This window comes from Alligator sinensis, unplaced genomic scaffold (genome assembly GCF_000455745.1).
Source record: "Alligator sinensis unplaced genomic scaffold, ASM45574v1 scaffold624_1, whole genome shotgun sequence".
Taxonomy (NCBI): Eukaryota; Metazoa; Chordata; order Crocodylia; family Alligatoridae; genus Alligator; species Alligator sinensis.
In genome coordinates, this window is record NW_005842021.1 from 2645415 (window position 1) to 2661361 (window position 15947).

General features: G+C 40.0%; 1 protein-coding gene across 1 annotated transcript in view; it reads right to left on the bottom strand.

Moving 5' to 3' along the window:
* Positions 1–15640: 15640 nt before the first annotated feature.
* BCL11B (B cell CLL/lymphoma 11B) overlaps positions 15641–15947 on the bottom strand; it is a 97909-nt gene continuing 97602 nt past the window's right edge. Inside the window, 1 exon segment of the mRNA XM_025202328.1 lies at positions 15641–15947. This exon segment is cut by the window's right edge and continues 4 nt beyond it. Coding sequence (XP_025058113.1) covers positions 15811–15947 — 137 coding nt within the window. The 3' untranslated portion in view covers positions 15641–15810.

Consider the following 15947-nt stretch of genomic DNA (forward strand, 5'->3'; position numbering starts at 1 on the left):
GCTGTTGCCATTTACCTCTCTTTCAGAGCACACATTAAAAAGACATCTCCTTTCTAAGTACCTTACCACACCAGTCAGAGGAAATTGGCCCTGGGTTCATGGGGAGTATGTGATTGCCCAAGCCCAAGAGTACTTTAGTACTGGTGAAGGATAGGAAACAGACAGTCACATAAATCAAAGTCTTCAATTAAGACATCGGAGTAGCTCAAGAATAGGTGGCATGAGTACAAGCATCCTAACCATAACTGCCCACAAGGGATCAACTATAGGAGTGAGAGTATAATCTCATTGCTCATTTCATCCTTGGCCTGTCTACCAACAAAGGTATTAATTGAAAATGTTATCCTTGGCAGAGTCTTCCAGCAAAGGTATTAATTGTTAATTAGCAAGAGCTGTGATGTTGACAGCTGTCCACTAAAAAAAGTGGACTAAACCTACCAACACTTTTCGTGTAAGGATACCCAAGGAACAGTGAGATGGCCTCAGCTTTTGGTACTGACTGAAACTAATGTCAAACAAATGAATTTGTGGAGAAAGACTACCTCATCAGTTCTTCAAACTAATCCTATAGTCAAAATGGATGACATCATGGAAAATATGGCTGATAAAACAAAAGCCTCCATGACTCAGTCCTAATCTTAGTGAGCAGCACTTTTTTAAAAAGCTATTTACAGATCCCAACTAGATTTAAGGGTCATCTCTCACACAAATGAACAAAGAATTCTTGAATAGTGACTGTCAGCTATAAAAGAAGCAAACAAATTTCTCTTTAATGTCAGTCATGTCTTTCAGAACCATATCTATGTCATGCAGCAAACATCTGTTTTAGCTATTGCAAGAGAAACCTTTTAGCAGAGAATAAAATAGCAGGTCAGGGGAGCAGCAGTGGACCACAAAATCCAATTCTTCACTGATTTTTTGGTTGGGTCTTGGTTACGTATTCAAATCCCATTAAGCTCAGTGGGTGCTGAGCACCCATAAACCTCCTTTAAAACCCTATATTTAAGTTGTTTCTCTTCTTTTTCATTCATTCCTTTAAAGAAGGAATTAGGATCAATTATATTTTTGATATACAATGAATAATAACTGAGAGTAGCCATTGTCCAGTTTCTGAAGTATATTTATTGAGACCAAGAGCTAGCTCATCTGCTGGGTGCTCAGTTTGCAGGAGATGCAGTTTCCTCCTTAAGTAGTTGATTTTTTACTCCAGGGGATTTCCTATGTTGGCAGCTTTCATTTTTGCACTGCTGGCCACTCCTATTTGCAATATTAGCTGGTTCTATCGGAAAAATGGAGCTAAAACTTCTTACATTGCTTATTCCTGGCAGTAATGGAACTACTTTACTGAATACACCAAGTAGTGTTAAATTTAGTAAAGGCTAATAAATATTTTCAGCTACAATGTAGCTACACTAGATGATAAAATGCCCTATATAAAATGCAGCCAAGCATATCCTCTTCAGTACTTCTGGAGGTGCCCTGTGTGTTTCCCACTGTTTATGGCTGCAATGATCTGGTTGGGGATGGTCCTGTTTTGAACACGGGGTTGGACTAGATGACTTCCTGAGGTCCCTTCCCACCCTAATTTTCTATGATTCTATGGATTTTAGAGACAGAATGCCCAACCCCTGGGTCTTAAGTGCTTTATCATAACTAAGAACTGATCACCTGATGACGGACTACCACGCTCTGGGGGGCATGCTGAAGGAGATAGGGGCACAGATGGTATTCTCTTCTGTCCTACCAGTGAGCTGACGTGGAAGACGACACGAGACCTGCATCAGAGAGGTCAACTTGCGGCTTAGGAAATGGTGTCTCGAGGTGGGCTTCAGCTTCTTAGACAATGACCCACACATCAGGACAAGAGACATGCTCGGGTGGGATGGGCTTCACCTTTCCCCCCAAAGGTAATTGTGTGTTCTCTTATAGGTTGGCTGAGCTCCTCCAGCGGGCTTTAAACTAGGCTTGTCGGGAGATGGGGAAGATGAGGGCAGAGGAAGCCTTGGACCACTAAACCAAGCATCACCCACAAAAACAGCCCGGCCTAGACCAACAACAAGCAGAATAAATACCCAGGTAAGCAACAGGGGCCGAGGTAGTACTGGGATTAGGGGGACAGTGCATGCATCTTCAGGAGGCCTCAAATGCCTCTACACTAATGCTCGTAGCATGGGGAACAAGCAGGAGGAACTTACCCTCCTGCTAGCTAACACCAACCCAGACATAGTGGGGCTCACCAAAACGTGGTGGGACCCAACGCTTGACTGGGCACTGAATATCAAGGGTAATAGGCTGTACAGGAGGGATAGGACAGGGAGGAGAGGTGGGGGTGTGGTGCTCTATGTCAAGGAGAATTACAAATCCTCAATGAGTAGCACTGGGTCAGAGGAGGTACACACTGAAGTGCTCTGGGTTAGAATACAAGGAGGTCGAGAGGAAAGGGACTTAATGGTGGGGGTCTACTACAAACCACCCAAACAAGGGGAAGAGCTAGACCAAGAGTTCTTAAGTCAGCTCACAGAAGCAGTTAAGTCAAGGGACATGGTCATCATGGGTGACCTGAACTTTCCAGACATCTGCTGGGAAGAGCAGTCAGCCAGGTCTGACCACTCACATAGGTCCCTAGCCAAGATACAGGACCTCCATCTAGCCCAGGAGGTCACAGCCCCACCAGGGGAGATGCCTTGTTGGATCTGGTCCTGGCCATGGGCAACGACCTGGTGAGGGGTCTGTAGGTGCTTGACCACCTGGGCAACAGCAGTCATCACCTGCTGGAATTCACCATCCAGCGCAAGGTGGCAAAGGCCTGCAGCAAGGCAGCAGACCTGGACTTCAGGAGGGCAGATTTCAATGAGGTAAGGAGAATAGTTAGGGAGACACTGAGGTCCCGGTGGGGAGGGGAGTTGGGTGTCCAAGAAGAGTGGTCGTTCCTTAAGGAGACTATCCTCCAAGGCCAAAGGCAGGTAATCCCAACACAGATCAAAGGAGGCAAGAGAGCGCAAAAGCCCCCATGGCTCACCAAAAGAATCCAGGAATGTCTCGTAGCTAAAAAGGAGGCGTACACCCAAGGGAAGGGAGGGGGCATCACCAGGGGGGACTTTTCACAGAAGACTCCTGATTGCCCATTTCTTATTAATCATTGAAGTGTTGAAGATGTTATGTTAGTAGATCATAGGCAAGATTGCCTTTTCCACAGAAAGACACAGAAGGGAGAAAATAAGAACAAACCAGAGCTAATGTGGCCACTAGTTAGCGAGAAACAGAGGATAAAGTGAACCCAGGTCTGTCAAATTCTTTTTGTCATGAAAAAGTCATACTGAACTGGCAACATTGTACTATGGTTCAAGAGGGTTTGGGCAGGAGGTGGTAAGAGAGGCAGCTAAGCAGCCATGTCCCTTCAAAATGGATACATGTTGTGGCATCCATAAGGGACTAAAGTGGCATCTATCCTTCCTCCCCGCTCAGAAAGAATGAATTAAAGCACAGCCACAGGCTAGACACCTAGTTTAGGGCCTTCAAGATGACTGGAGGGGGTCCCTTTCTAAAGAGGCTACCTAAGATCTGTTGAATTGGACCCAGAATTCCTTGAAGCTATCCCCCCCGTTCCCCGCCCCAGTGGTTAGGAGGTCAAATACCCTGCTCGGCCACCAACTCATCTGGTCTACTGGGTGCACTGATGAGAATTCAGGGTTCTTCAGCTTGTGTAGAGTTAAGCCAATAGCTGTTTGGAATAAAACTGAGGTCAAACCACAGACCTAGGAATTATGTTTTGGTCCCCAACTTCCCAAAGTTCAGGGATGTTCAGAGTCTAAGGGGGGTATTGGGGGCTCGAACCATAATCTATTATAGAAGTAACGCAGTTTACTGTGTTTAACAATAAAGTATATACAGGAGAAGATTTTCCAAACTGACTTAAGACATCAAGTGTAATTTTCAAAAGTGACTTCAGACTCCAGATTTCATTAAAAGTCAATGGAATTTCAGGCTTAAGTTCCGTTTGAAAAAGGACTTAGATTTCTGTATACCTTGGGAGTTTTTAATTTTAACAATATAACAGACTTGATTCGTTAGCTGTCTATTCAGTTACCAGTCTCAACTGAAAATCTGTTTTTTTTCCTTTACTTTGCATTATCCTCCTTCTGCTGTTATAACTCTGTAATTGCTTCATTTCACTCTGAAAATCATTTCGCAGAAATGATGCATTACTCAATAAAACCACATTGTGTTGCATCACTAGCAAAATTTCAAAGCATTTCCTGAAGAGTGCCTGATTTCTGATTAGATTATATGGGCCAAACCCTAGCATACTTACACAGGCAATATGGTTGTTGGTGTCACTAGAAGTGTCCCCTTGTTTTTATTGATGGAAACTTGGTAGCAGGGGAATGGTGGCAGAGTTAACTGTGTTAATTGCTGCTCCCCCACTCTCAAATTATTGGATCCATGGGGAGCCCTGCAAGCTGGATAACATGGCCTGTGCACTAGGTAAGGCCAGCATGCAGTTGAGCTAGGCCAACAAGCAGCCAGAGCTGCTACACAGGATCAGGCCAGCAAAATGGATTGCATACGTGAATCGTCCCGATACGTCAACACGAGGGACCAACCTTGTGCCACTCATCCAGCCCATGGGGCAGGGAAGTTGGATGCACTGGATATGGGTAAGGTCTTCAATGGTTTTCACAAGCACGACTCATCACATCGTGACTTTTGAGCCCTTTTCATTTTTCATAGTTCCTCTGCATCTCACAGCAGTGTAAGCATCTGCATTCTGCAAAGGTAAGAAAAGCAAGTAATTACATATACTTTTCGTATAACCAATAGGGGAAAAAGTAGAGAAAGAGAAATATAAACACACCTCCTCATTTTTCGCCTAAAGATTGGAATGGTTACAGTAGCTTAATTATGTATTTTAATTATGAGCACATTAGGGAAAAAATCTATTTATAGACTTTTGTCTTTAAGAAAAGAACAGAAGAGCAGCATTGCTTTTTTTTGCAGCTGCCTGAGTCTCAAACCAGAGGTGTTTAGAAGTCCCTAGTTCCTTTTCTTTTTCTGGGGTAGAACTTTTGTATTGATTTCAGTTTACATGCTGATCAGATGATGATTAGTGACTTGTGCAGAATCCAGAAGTAAACAAAACAAGCGAAAACCAGCAATTAAATAGCATGTTCTCCACAACCTGTTGTAAGAGTGAATGGGTAAGCCCTAAAAAAGGGAATATTTTGGGCTTAGGGGATGTATTCTCTAAGCCAGCATTTCTCAACCTGTGGGTTGCGACCCAATAGCGGGTCACAAGAATATATGAAAGGGTTCCAAACAAACTATAAAAACGGATCAACAAACTTTAAAAATGGATTCTCCTTTAAAAGAGAAAACTGTGGGAAACCGTGGCTTTTCCTTTGCAGGCTGGCAGATTTCCAGCCTGCAAGGGGTTGCTTGGGCCCCCTATACCCCACACACTCCCCCTCCCCCTTCCCCACACACTGAGGGGGTGAAGTCTAGGGGAGGCAGAGGGTCAGGGGTGAGGGGCACTGGATTGGGACTAGCCATTGATGTTTACAAATGGGTCCTGGTACAAAGAAGGTTGAGAACCACTGCTCTAAACCCCAATTTCTAATATCTGCAGTCTAGTGAAAAGCCCAGTTGCAAAATTGCATGTGGCTGCTATCGTCCTCAGGTTGTAACTAAGGTTTGGAATAGAGAGAGATCTACTGGGCCTGTGACCTTCTGCTTCCAAGAGCTACTGATCTTTCAGTAGAAACCACCTGTTAAAGAATTTTCATGGTGTTTCCAAAAATGTACTAATATTATCAGAGTGAAGTCACCGTACAAATTAAAGCTTCTTTAGTGTTTTAAAACAGGTACAGCAGGAGTTTGATTCAACATTATGGAATCAGGCTATATGAATTTCAGTGGAGCTACACTGGTTGAAGATTGGTAACACAGTGATGACCAGAGATTCGGCTTTTCCATTTGCCATGAAAAAACACAGTAAAACCTGGATTTTCTCATTTTAAGGAAAAAAACATGGAAAACAGTGGGTTTCCCCTTGCAAGCTGCAAGGTGCTGCAAGGAGCTGGGAGGAGTGGGAAGAGGGCATTCAGGCAGGGGGCACATGCACGTGGCCACCAGGCAGCCTGGAAAGCAGCCCTCGTAGGCAAGTCTGGCAGGCTAGACTACTGAGGTCCCCATAATGAAGGAGAGAGGGAGTTAGGCAGGGTTGGGGATGGAGCTGCTGCTGCTGCCCAGCCTGGGTGGTAAATAGGATTTGGGGCCCAGGGCCAGGACAGGAAAGTGGGGCTCCGGGGCCTGGGCAGGGAGTGGGATGGAGCCATGGGCTCATCCAGGGGTCAGCAGGGGAGGCTGGCTCCCCACCACTGCATGCATCCCCAGGGGAAACATGGGGGGCATGTGCCCTCCAGATTTGTGTGCAGGGTATGTGCCGGCTGCCTGTTGTGGGCTCAGGGCTCACCACCCTGCTGCCCTCCCCACAGAGCCTCCGCAGCCCAGCAGGCGAGACCTGGCACGCCAGGGCAGAGCAGGGTTACGTGGGGAAGCTCAATGCCACCACTGCAAGTCCCATGCTGCCATGGCAGTGCGTCCCCTGGTTACCCAGTGGCAGCAGGAGGCAAAAATCTGCACCACCATCCCCAATGCTGCCAGGTGGGCAAGGGGCACTTTGCCATGGTGGCACGTGGCCAATAGCGGCAGCATTGATCTCCGCCCAGTTGCACTCTGCCCTGCCAGCCTGGGTCTCACCTGCTGGGCTGTGGAGGTAGGAGGGCGGTGATCTGCCCACCCACACACACAGGCTCCACTCTGCCTGTGCCACCCATGCAGGAGGGGGAGCCGCGCTCTGCACAATACTCTGCCACAGCAACTGCTGCCTCCCATGGGTGGCAGCCAGGGCTCAGGCACTGAATCAGAAAATTTGCAATTTTTATCAGAGATTTGCCTATTTTTAAACACAGAAAACCAGGATCCCTAGTGATGACCCAGGAGTTGACTACATTTGAGTTTCATTTACACAGTGGCAAATAAAGGAGAAACTCAATTAAAGTTTTCCAGATATTTACAAGTATACCTAAAATCTGAATCTGATTTGGCATGCATCTACGTATACACACACACGTACACACAGGGTGATGGGAGAGAGACAGACAGAGACGGAGACAGAGAAAGAGACGGAGAAAACACAGTTCATATTTTCACCAGTAGACAACAATTTTAAACTCTAAAAAAATTTTAAGAGCACTGTGTATATTTTTGAAGTTATTTTAATTGCTTGCCACTGCATGGGTAGATATAGGTATCATTACACTATAATTGCTTTTCACCTCATTTTCATTAGCTTTGATGTGTCCTGATGATACCTGTGATTTCTGCCTTAATCAGTGCTGTGTCTTGCCAATTCCACATGAAAATATTGAAATGGTCTTTACTTGCATTGAAGATATTTTAGCATCTAAATCCAAAAAACACCTACATTTAGACATGTCTCAGCTGTGTGCAGAAAAGGAAATGGGTAAGATGGTGCATCTCTATGTAGCATACTTGTTTCTTGTTCAGTAGTGCACTGGAAAGTAGAACCAGACTTACATTTTTCTGCACTAGCCTTCACCCCAAAGGTGTGAACCAAATAAACACATAAGCAGTGTCGTTGTTTTGAACAAAGGGTAGTATCATGATAAAACCTATAGGGAAAGGAAGAGAAACACAATACAGTCCACTTTTTTCCCAATAAACAAATATTTTTTAAATTAAGAGATATATGAAGTGGTGTTTGTTTGATCCTATCTTGCATAAAGTAATTTTTAGAAAATGTACTGCAGGGAACAGTCCTGTATTGACAGTGGATGGACAATATGAACAAATAGATCTTTGCCATCACTAACATGTGTTTTCTTCCAGGAGAGAATAGTCTGTCATCTGTCAGAAAATGGAATACATGTTGTCATTGAGTAACTAAAGGTCAGTGTTTAGCTGAGCTAGGAGAATAATTCAGAGCAAATCAACTATTAGATAAGTGTTCCTCCTTTTTCTTACAACTTGAAAATAGCTCAGAGTTTTCTCAAGTATATTAATTATTCAGAATTATTTCCTGAATGATTTCTGCTCTTAGTTATTGGTTTATTCAGACACTTTCAATATGACTATTCAATTTTCAAGTTATTTTAAGTGGTCATATGGATCATGTGATATGTTTCTGTTTCTTGACTGGATAAAGGTAAGCTTTGCAATCCACATTCTGATCTCAAATCTAATTATGAATTTGAAGGTCAGTTTCTAAAAATACTCTGTAATGTAGCCTCAAAATATATTTATCTTTTCCATCAGAAACTCACTGGACCAGAGTCTGATCTCATTTGCATTTATGTAAAATGGGAGTAAGTCTACTGTACTCAGTGAAGCTATACTTAGATAAACACAATGCAAGTGAGAATCAGGCCCTTGAAAAATTACATTTGCTTTATAATATGTTCCTTATTACCATAACGCTAAGGGATAAATCTTTTAAAGAGCTTCTAGGAAAAAATAATTAGATTTAATGTTTTGTCATCATTCTAAGTTTACAAACTACTTTTTTAATCACATACTAGACCTTGAATCATATGGGCTTCATTTGGACTTCACAATAACTTAAATCAATAGGTGCAACTCCTTTGGCTTTAATAGGGTTCTTCTTGATTGATACCAGTATCCATGAACATCAGCATCCAGCCCAAATGCTTGGCAAATACAGCAACAAATAGTCCACAAATATTCATTTAGATTTTGAATGTATTTGATTTGCTGGTGTGTGTTGCCTTTGTATTGGCTTTCAGCTAACCTTCTAACAAAAGGGCCCAATTCTGATCTTGCACTCACAGCAGTGGATATGAGGAATACTTACGTTGAACTCAGTGAAGTTACATAGTGGTATAAAAATGTAACAGCTGGGAACAGAATCAATCCATATTGGGGAAGGGAAACACATATTGAAATAAGAAATGTAAAAACTACAAAAATTAAATAAAATGTCCCTTGGATGAATTTTTCCATTGTTGGGTTCTTCTCAAATGTGATTTACTTGGCATTTTGGAAATTATAGGCAACATGAATAATGTTAACCCAATTTAGTTGTCAAAGAGCCAAATTCTGATTTCATTTACATTGGTTTTACATGATATCACCATTAAAATAATTTATTCTACTGCCCCGAACCAGGAAAGCACTTGAGCATATGCATAATTTGAAATTAACAGAGTTTAAGGCCAGAAGTGTTCATGAGCTCCTCTAGCCTGAACTCTTGTAAAGCACAGTCTACTTATTATGATCCATCACCCCTGTATTGAGCCCAATAACTTGTGTCTATCTTAGGACCTGAGTAGTCTTGTTAGAGTTAATGAGATTACTTACTTGTTTAAAACTGTGCCTGCTTACATGGCTCTCAGAATCAGGGCCTAAGGACAATTAAAATTTGGCCCCCAAAGTCCCACCAAATCTTTTTCTTTCAGTTACTCCAACTCAGGATGGTGGATTCTGTGTGGCTGAAATCTCACCATCCTCATAGTATCTCCAAATTGGGCTTACTGTGCAGTAACCTAATAACAATAAGCAATAGCATGCCAGTCAAAAACTGTGCTAATATACTACTGCACAGTGTTATTAGGCTACTGCACAGTAAGCATCACAAAAAAAATCATGCGCCAGAGCTACTGCGCATTAACTATAGTTACTGCATATTTAATTAGTACTTCATTAAACAAATACTAAACTAAATGTGCAGTAAGTACTGCACATTAATAACATGTAGATGTGCTCTTTGAGCCTCATTCTCCTTTTCAGATTCACACACACACATTTTCCCAAGAATCTGGCAGGAAGACAGGGTGTGTATCAACAGTTAAATGTTGGGGTGGCAGAATATCAGTGTTAAAGCATACTCTTTGGGCCAAGTTCTACTCTCAGCTAATTCAGTAGTGTTCCTCCATATTTACATGAGCAAAACTGAGTGATCTTTGAACAAAGCACTGAAGTAAACTTAAACCCATGTGACTGCTAGCATGCTTAAAATTAAGCATGTGTTGAAGTACTTTGCTGGACAGGGATCTGAGAGTAGAGTTCAGCTCAATGTCTTCAGAAGAAAACTCCAGAAACAATCATCTTTATAATGTTAAAGCTATTTGTTATGAAGCATCTTGCATATTTAAAGTATTGCTCCAGTTTGCACTACCTAAGGTTCAAATTTAAGAAGCCATTTAATCATATCCTTAATTTTAAGCATGTACTTAAGTCCCTTGGCCTTACTGGGATTTAAGCACATGCTTAACAGTAAGCAAATGCTTATGAATCCATCTTAAATAGGAAGCCTTTTCCAAATCAAGGCTGAACTGAATCAATAGGAGAATAGCCTATAAATCTTGTAAACCATATTGATCCTTCAGGCTTTCGGTCCCCCCAAATTTAAAAATAAACAGGAAAGACAAGATTTGGAGATCAAGTCAAATGTCCAATTTATTTTTATAACTTGAAACTGGAACAAACGTTGTTTTGAACGAGCGTACAAATGAAATGGTAGACACATGCTGAACTCAACATTGTGACAATAAGGGAAAAAAGAGGCCAAAAATCTTGTACAGAGAATAAAAGGAACAATAAATATTTCACTAAGCCATATTGAAATGACCTCCAGCCATCTCAACATTTTATCCATAATAAAAAAAAAGTGCTCGTTTTTTAAACAGAGCACAAATACCAAGCAATAATAAATAGTTCCAAACTTGTAGTAAAAGACAAAACCTCCAAGTAAACAACAAAAAGCTCATACAATAAGTAATAGAAAAAGGTAATAAAAATATTTTGCCTTGCCGGTACAAATGCAAACAACTTAAATCAACGTTACTTTGCTTTGCAGTTCTAAAATACAAAGAGCACCATAAAAATGAGTTTGCCTGTGATAAACAAAACCTTGGACTGTCTTTTACTCAGGACTGGGATGAAATGCTGATTTTTGACCCTCTTCTGTAATAGCAGTATTCCCATTTCTTGGGTGAGATGACGGGCCCAGTCTTTCTGCCACGGAAACCAGTTCGAGTTTTGGCTTCAATGACAGCCAGATTTGACACATTGGAATTTCAACTTAATATTTCTTTGAATTGGGAATATAAATATGGCAGCATAATTGTATGTCTATGTTACATTGTGCTTATGGCCTAATAAAGTATGTTCTTCTGAGCAGAAAGAAGGGGGTTATTCCATCATCATTAGTCTGTAGTAACACAATCCTTGTGCTTTTTGGGCGACTTACTGTTAGTTTGTCAGTGATTTATATCATGTGACTAGACAATTGCTGGTGTTAACTGCTGGTTAATTAAAAACAATAGGGCTATTGGTGCTCCCAAGCAATTTGCTTTAAAATGAAAGGTGAACTCTATCTTTCAAGGAAGTGGTCTGAAAACGGAGGGTTAAATTGATCTTGATTACCCCAGTGAATACTCAGTGAATTCCATGAAATTGCTCTAGATTCACACAAATGTAAAAGGGACTAGAATTTTCACTAAGAAGTAGCATATGCCTTTCAGGGACCTTAGTCCAATCTCAATTACACTGGAGTAAATCAGGAGGAAATCACATGAACCCCTTCTGACTGATTTACACCAGAATACCTGAGCTCAAACCTTTGCCAAAAAATCTTAGGGTAGAGTCAAGCAAGGAGGTGTTTGCAAAACAGCTGAACCAAATTCTGCTTTCATCTACGCACATGCCACCTTAATGGCTTCAGCAGTATTGCACAGACAAAAGTGAAGAAACAATTTGGCATGGTGTTTCTTACCATCGTTTCCTGAAACCACGTTAACCGTTTTCTTCTGCTTCGCCACTTTAAAACCTTCAATAGACTGTCATAATTGTCATAAAGAGGATGGCAGTTCTCTGTGTCCAGAGAAGTCAGGACAAGATATCGTGGTCTTAATTTGCAATACGGGAGATTTAGGCTGAATATTAGGATGAGAATTTTAACTCTGAGAGTGGTTAAATGCTGGAACAGATTATGTACAGAGGTTGTGGAATCTCCATCACTGGAAGTTTTTCATAAAGGTTAGACGGATGTTTGTTGAGGACAAGATAGAGAGAGGTGATTCTGCCTTGCACAGGAAACTAGACTAGATGACCTATGGAGGTCCTTTCCAGCCCAAATTTTCTATGACTTTATGACTATCACTTCTGCTATTTGTCCTTCCCCTTCCAACCAAAAAGAGAGAGACGGCGAGAACTGAAAAGAGAAAAATCAAAAGGTACAGAATTTCATCCCAGTCTTCAAACATTCAGAAATTTATGGAATGTACAATTAAGAGAGAACAGCAGCAAAGCAGATAATAACATGGACTGGCAAGACCTGTACATGGAATAGGTCCTGTTCTGACAGGGGAAAGGAAAGCTGTGCCTGGACCAATTTTATTTCAATCCAATTAAAACTGTACAACAGCAGATCTCTTTACTTGTGTCAAAATGGATGCAACTGCTCTCACTTTTTAAGAGAAAAGTCACCTTACTCTAGAGGGCAGTGACTCATGAGGGAAGTGAGTGGGAGGTGGTGATATGATATAAGATGCTCTAAACATCTTATCATTTGCAATGAGGGGAAATCTCCTCTCATTCTCTCTCTCTCTCTCGAAGGGGAAATCTGTGGAATGTTATTTCTAACATTTTTAAAGAAACTGGATTTCATTTAACATAAATAGGCAATAACCAACCAGCCTGGTTCAACCATACCTGATAAAGCCTTGAGGCAAAGGGTCCAGGCAACATCAAAATTATTAGAGCCCTGTGGGAACAGCACTTTTTTGTAGGCTATTTCTGACAAAAAATATATATATATACAACGAAAATTATTTGTGAACAAAAAAAAATGGGAAAAAAAAGAAAATTAAAAAGCACTTAATTCTTTTGTTTTGTTTCTTTTACTCAAAGGTCGTCTAACAACCCCTTTTCTTCCTGTACAATAAGGACTTCACATACAAATTTTTTTTTATTTTTGCAATATTTTATCCTGCCAAATTAAAAAAATATATTATGGCAGCCTGTTTGTTTTGTTTTTATTTTTATTTCCAAATTCACTAACAAAAAGGTACATTAAATCCCTTTAAAAGGACAAGCGTACAGTTAAAAAATTACAAGCTTCAGTAAAAATACAGCAAGTGCCTACATCATATGAATCAACCAATATCAATATCCATTCCAGAAGGGGGGTGGGGAAAAAAAGAGAAAAATAGGTACAGGTCAGAAACGTGATTTTTTTTCTGCAAAGCAATAACAATATTAAGCACTTTTTTCTACATACTTTTTCTACATGGTGTAGCAATCACCTTTTAATCCCCAAATACAAGTTTCTATACATTTTTTGAAATAAAAATTCAACACCCAAGGCAGAAAAAAATTTACTAAAACTCAAGACTTTACAGTTACAGTGACAAGAACAAATTTATAGACCCACCATTTAAATTTTACTGCAACATTTTCAAGGAAAAAAGAAAAGTTTTTTTTTTTCTTTCTGGTTTTGTAAAATGCCCAGGCATTCTCCATTATTACAAATACTGGTCCACTTTTACAGTAATCAAGAAATTTTAATATATATAATATATACTAAAACCCCGTCACCAAAAGAAAACAATATACACATGGCCATTATGGCATTTTTAATAACCTATTAAGCAAACTTTGAAAAAAAAAAAAAGATTGCTCAAACACACATACACACAATTTTTTTACCCTTGTATGTATTCAATACTGTAAACGTATTTTAAGACAGAGTGCACTAAATTTAACTTTAAAAAAAAATTAGCCGTTGTTCCTGAATTGTTTTTTCTCATTCAATGATAACAACTTGTAATTTGTGTCATTTGAGTTTTAATTCAGCAGTAAATCATTTCCATTCCGTTTCCTAAGCAGCGTTGTCCTGAAAAAAAAAAAAAGGCTGAGAATAATTCAGCTAATGGATGTCCGAAGTTGTGCTGGGTATACATCTTCATTTGATTGGGTCTTATGGCATTTTCATGTCCACTATCTTCAACCAGTAATTTTTAAGTAAATGTGGCTCTTTTTTTCTAAAGAATGTACTTTTCTTGTTTTTACTTTTTTTAAAAGTCTTTTCATTTCACAAAAATGTTTTGCATTTGTCTCAAGAGACTCAAATAGGAAGATCAGTTTTCAAGGCACTCACGTCAAATTGAATGGCAGTAGAAAAACTGTCCAATAAATTATTTTTATTTTATTTTTCTTTATAGTGCCAGTATTGTGAATGCCATGCTTAGCAACACTGACACTTAATCTCAGCTGTTTCCTTACAGTTTAACCCACCTTTGGGCCAAGTAGAAGATTCTGAGGTAATTTCTTGTCGAGAAGCCATTTTCCCTTAAACACAAACATAAACTTTAAAGTGCAGGTCAACATAATTCAAATACCTAACCTTAATTGTCCACTGTTTGTTATTATTAGTCCTAATAGGCTAAAACATAAAATAATTGGAAAAAAAGAGCAGGTACGGGTTTTTGTTTTTGCATTTTCTTCGCTATAATATGTGGGGCTCCATCCTGTTCCTGCCTGAATCAATGGGGAAATGCTCACTGACTTCACGGGGAACAGAATCAGGCCAATGCAGGAAGCCTGACTAGAGTTGACATATTTTTCTCTTCCTTCCTTACAATAATATTATTGTACATTATAGGAGATATTCCTAATACTTTATATTTACTATCCAAATATCTGACAGATGCTAGTTTCTTGGACTGAGAAAGTACCACTGCGCTCTTGTGATCGTTGCCTTAACAACAGCAGTTCTAGTAGCGATGGACTACTTGGCTAAGTAAGAGATATTTACAGATGTCCTGAACTCAATTAGACTTTTGAATGTGTGGTAAACAAAAAGGATGGCATTTATTTCATCCAAGGTTTGAAAAGAATATTACGATACCTTTAAAGTATTATTACAGCCTGTGGGGGTGGATCGTTCAGATATCTTAATTACTGATCCTAGAACAAGTGACAAAATGGTGGTTTATCCTTAACAACCAGAGGAAACTATCTCTTAATAATGCACAATTAATATAATAGGTTTTCTTATGTAGCTGCCTTCAGAAAATCCCTGCATCCATGTCTTTTAAGTTGACATAACTTTAATGGTGAAATCTACATAGAAAAGGCCTCTAACTTTAGCGACATCGTCAGTGCTACATATCAGATCCAATTCCAAAAGAAAGTGCTAATTTTAAAGATTGTTATTCGCTGTACAATTTTATTTTCCCTAATCTCCAAGGTTGTTTAAAAAGAAGAGGAAAGGAAAAAAAAAGACAGAGCTCAGTTAAAACGTTGGCTTCTTCACAAGAAATTACACATGCTTAGCTTAAATTTCAACAAAGCAGCGGCCCAAAAATTATAATTTAAAAAGATACGTTTCTCCCCTACAATGCAAGTAATCTCAGGCTACTACAGGGTAAAATTAAAAAGGGATACCCAACAAAATTTTAAAAGAAATTTAAACAGAAAGAATAAAAAAAAGTACCTGCACATGCCAAAAAATTACAAAAACCCAATAAATACAGAAATTATTGCACAGTTAAAAGGCTCCACAATTTTTACTGCCTTAATCAACCCTCGGGTTTAATAGAACTTTGTAGACACAGGTTATATTTAAGTGCCACGGTCTGGCACCTACCTTAGTTATGCTAAGTTATGTTTATGGAGGCAAGTTAGGTCAGCTTTTCTCAGTTGGCAAATAGTTAAACTGTACAAATTAAATGTTACCTAGACCCCTGATTTAACCTAATGGGGGCCTTAGCTTCTTTCTGCCTGCTCAATTTTGACGTCATTTGTCAGCAAATGTTCTCCGTGCCACTTTTTCATGTGTTTCTCCAGGGTGCTGTAAACACTGAAGGGCATCTGGCAAATGTCGCAGCGGTAGACCTCTTTCC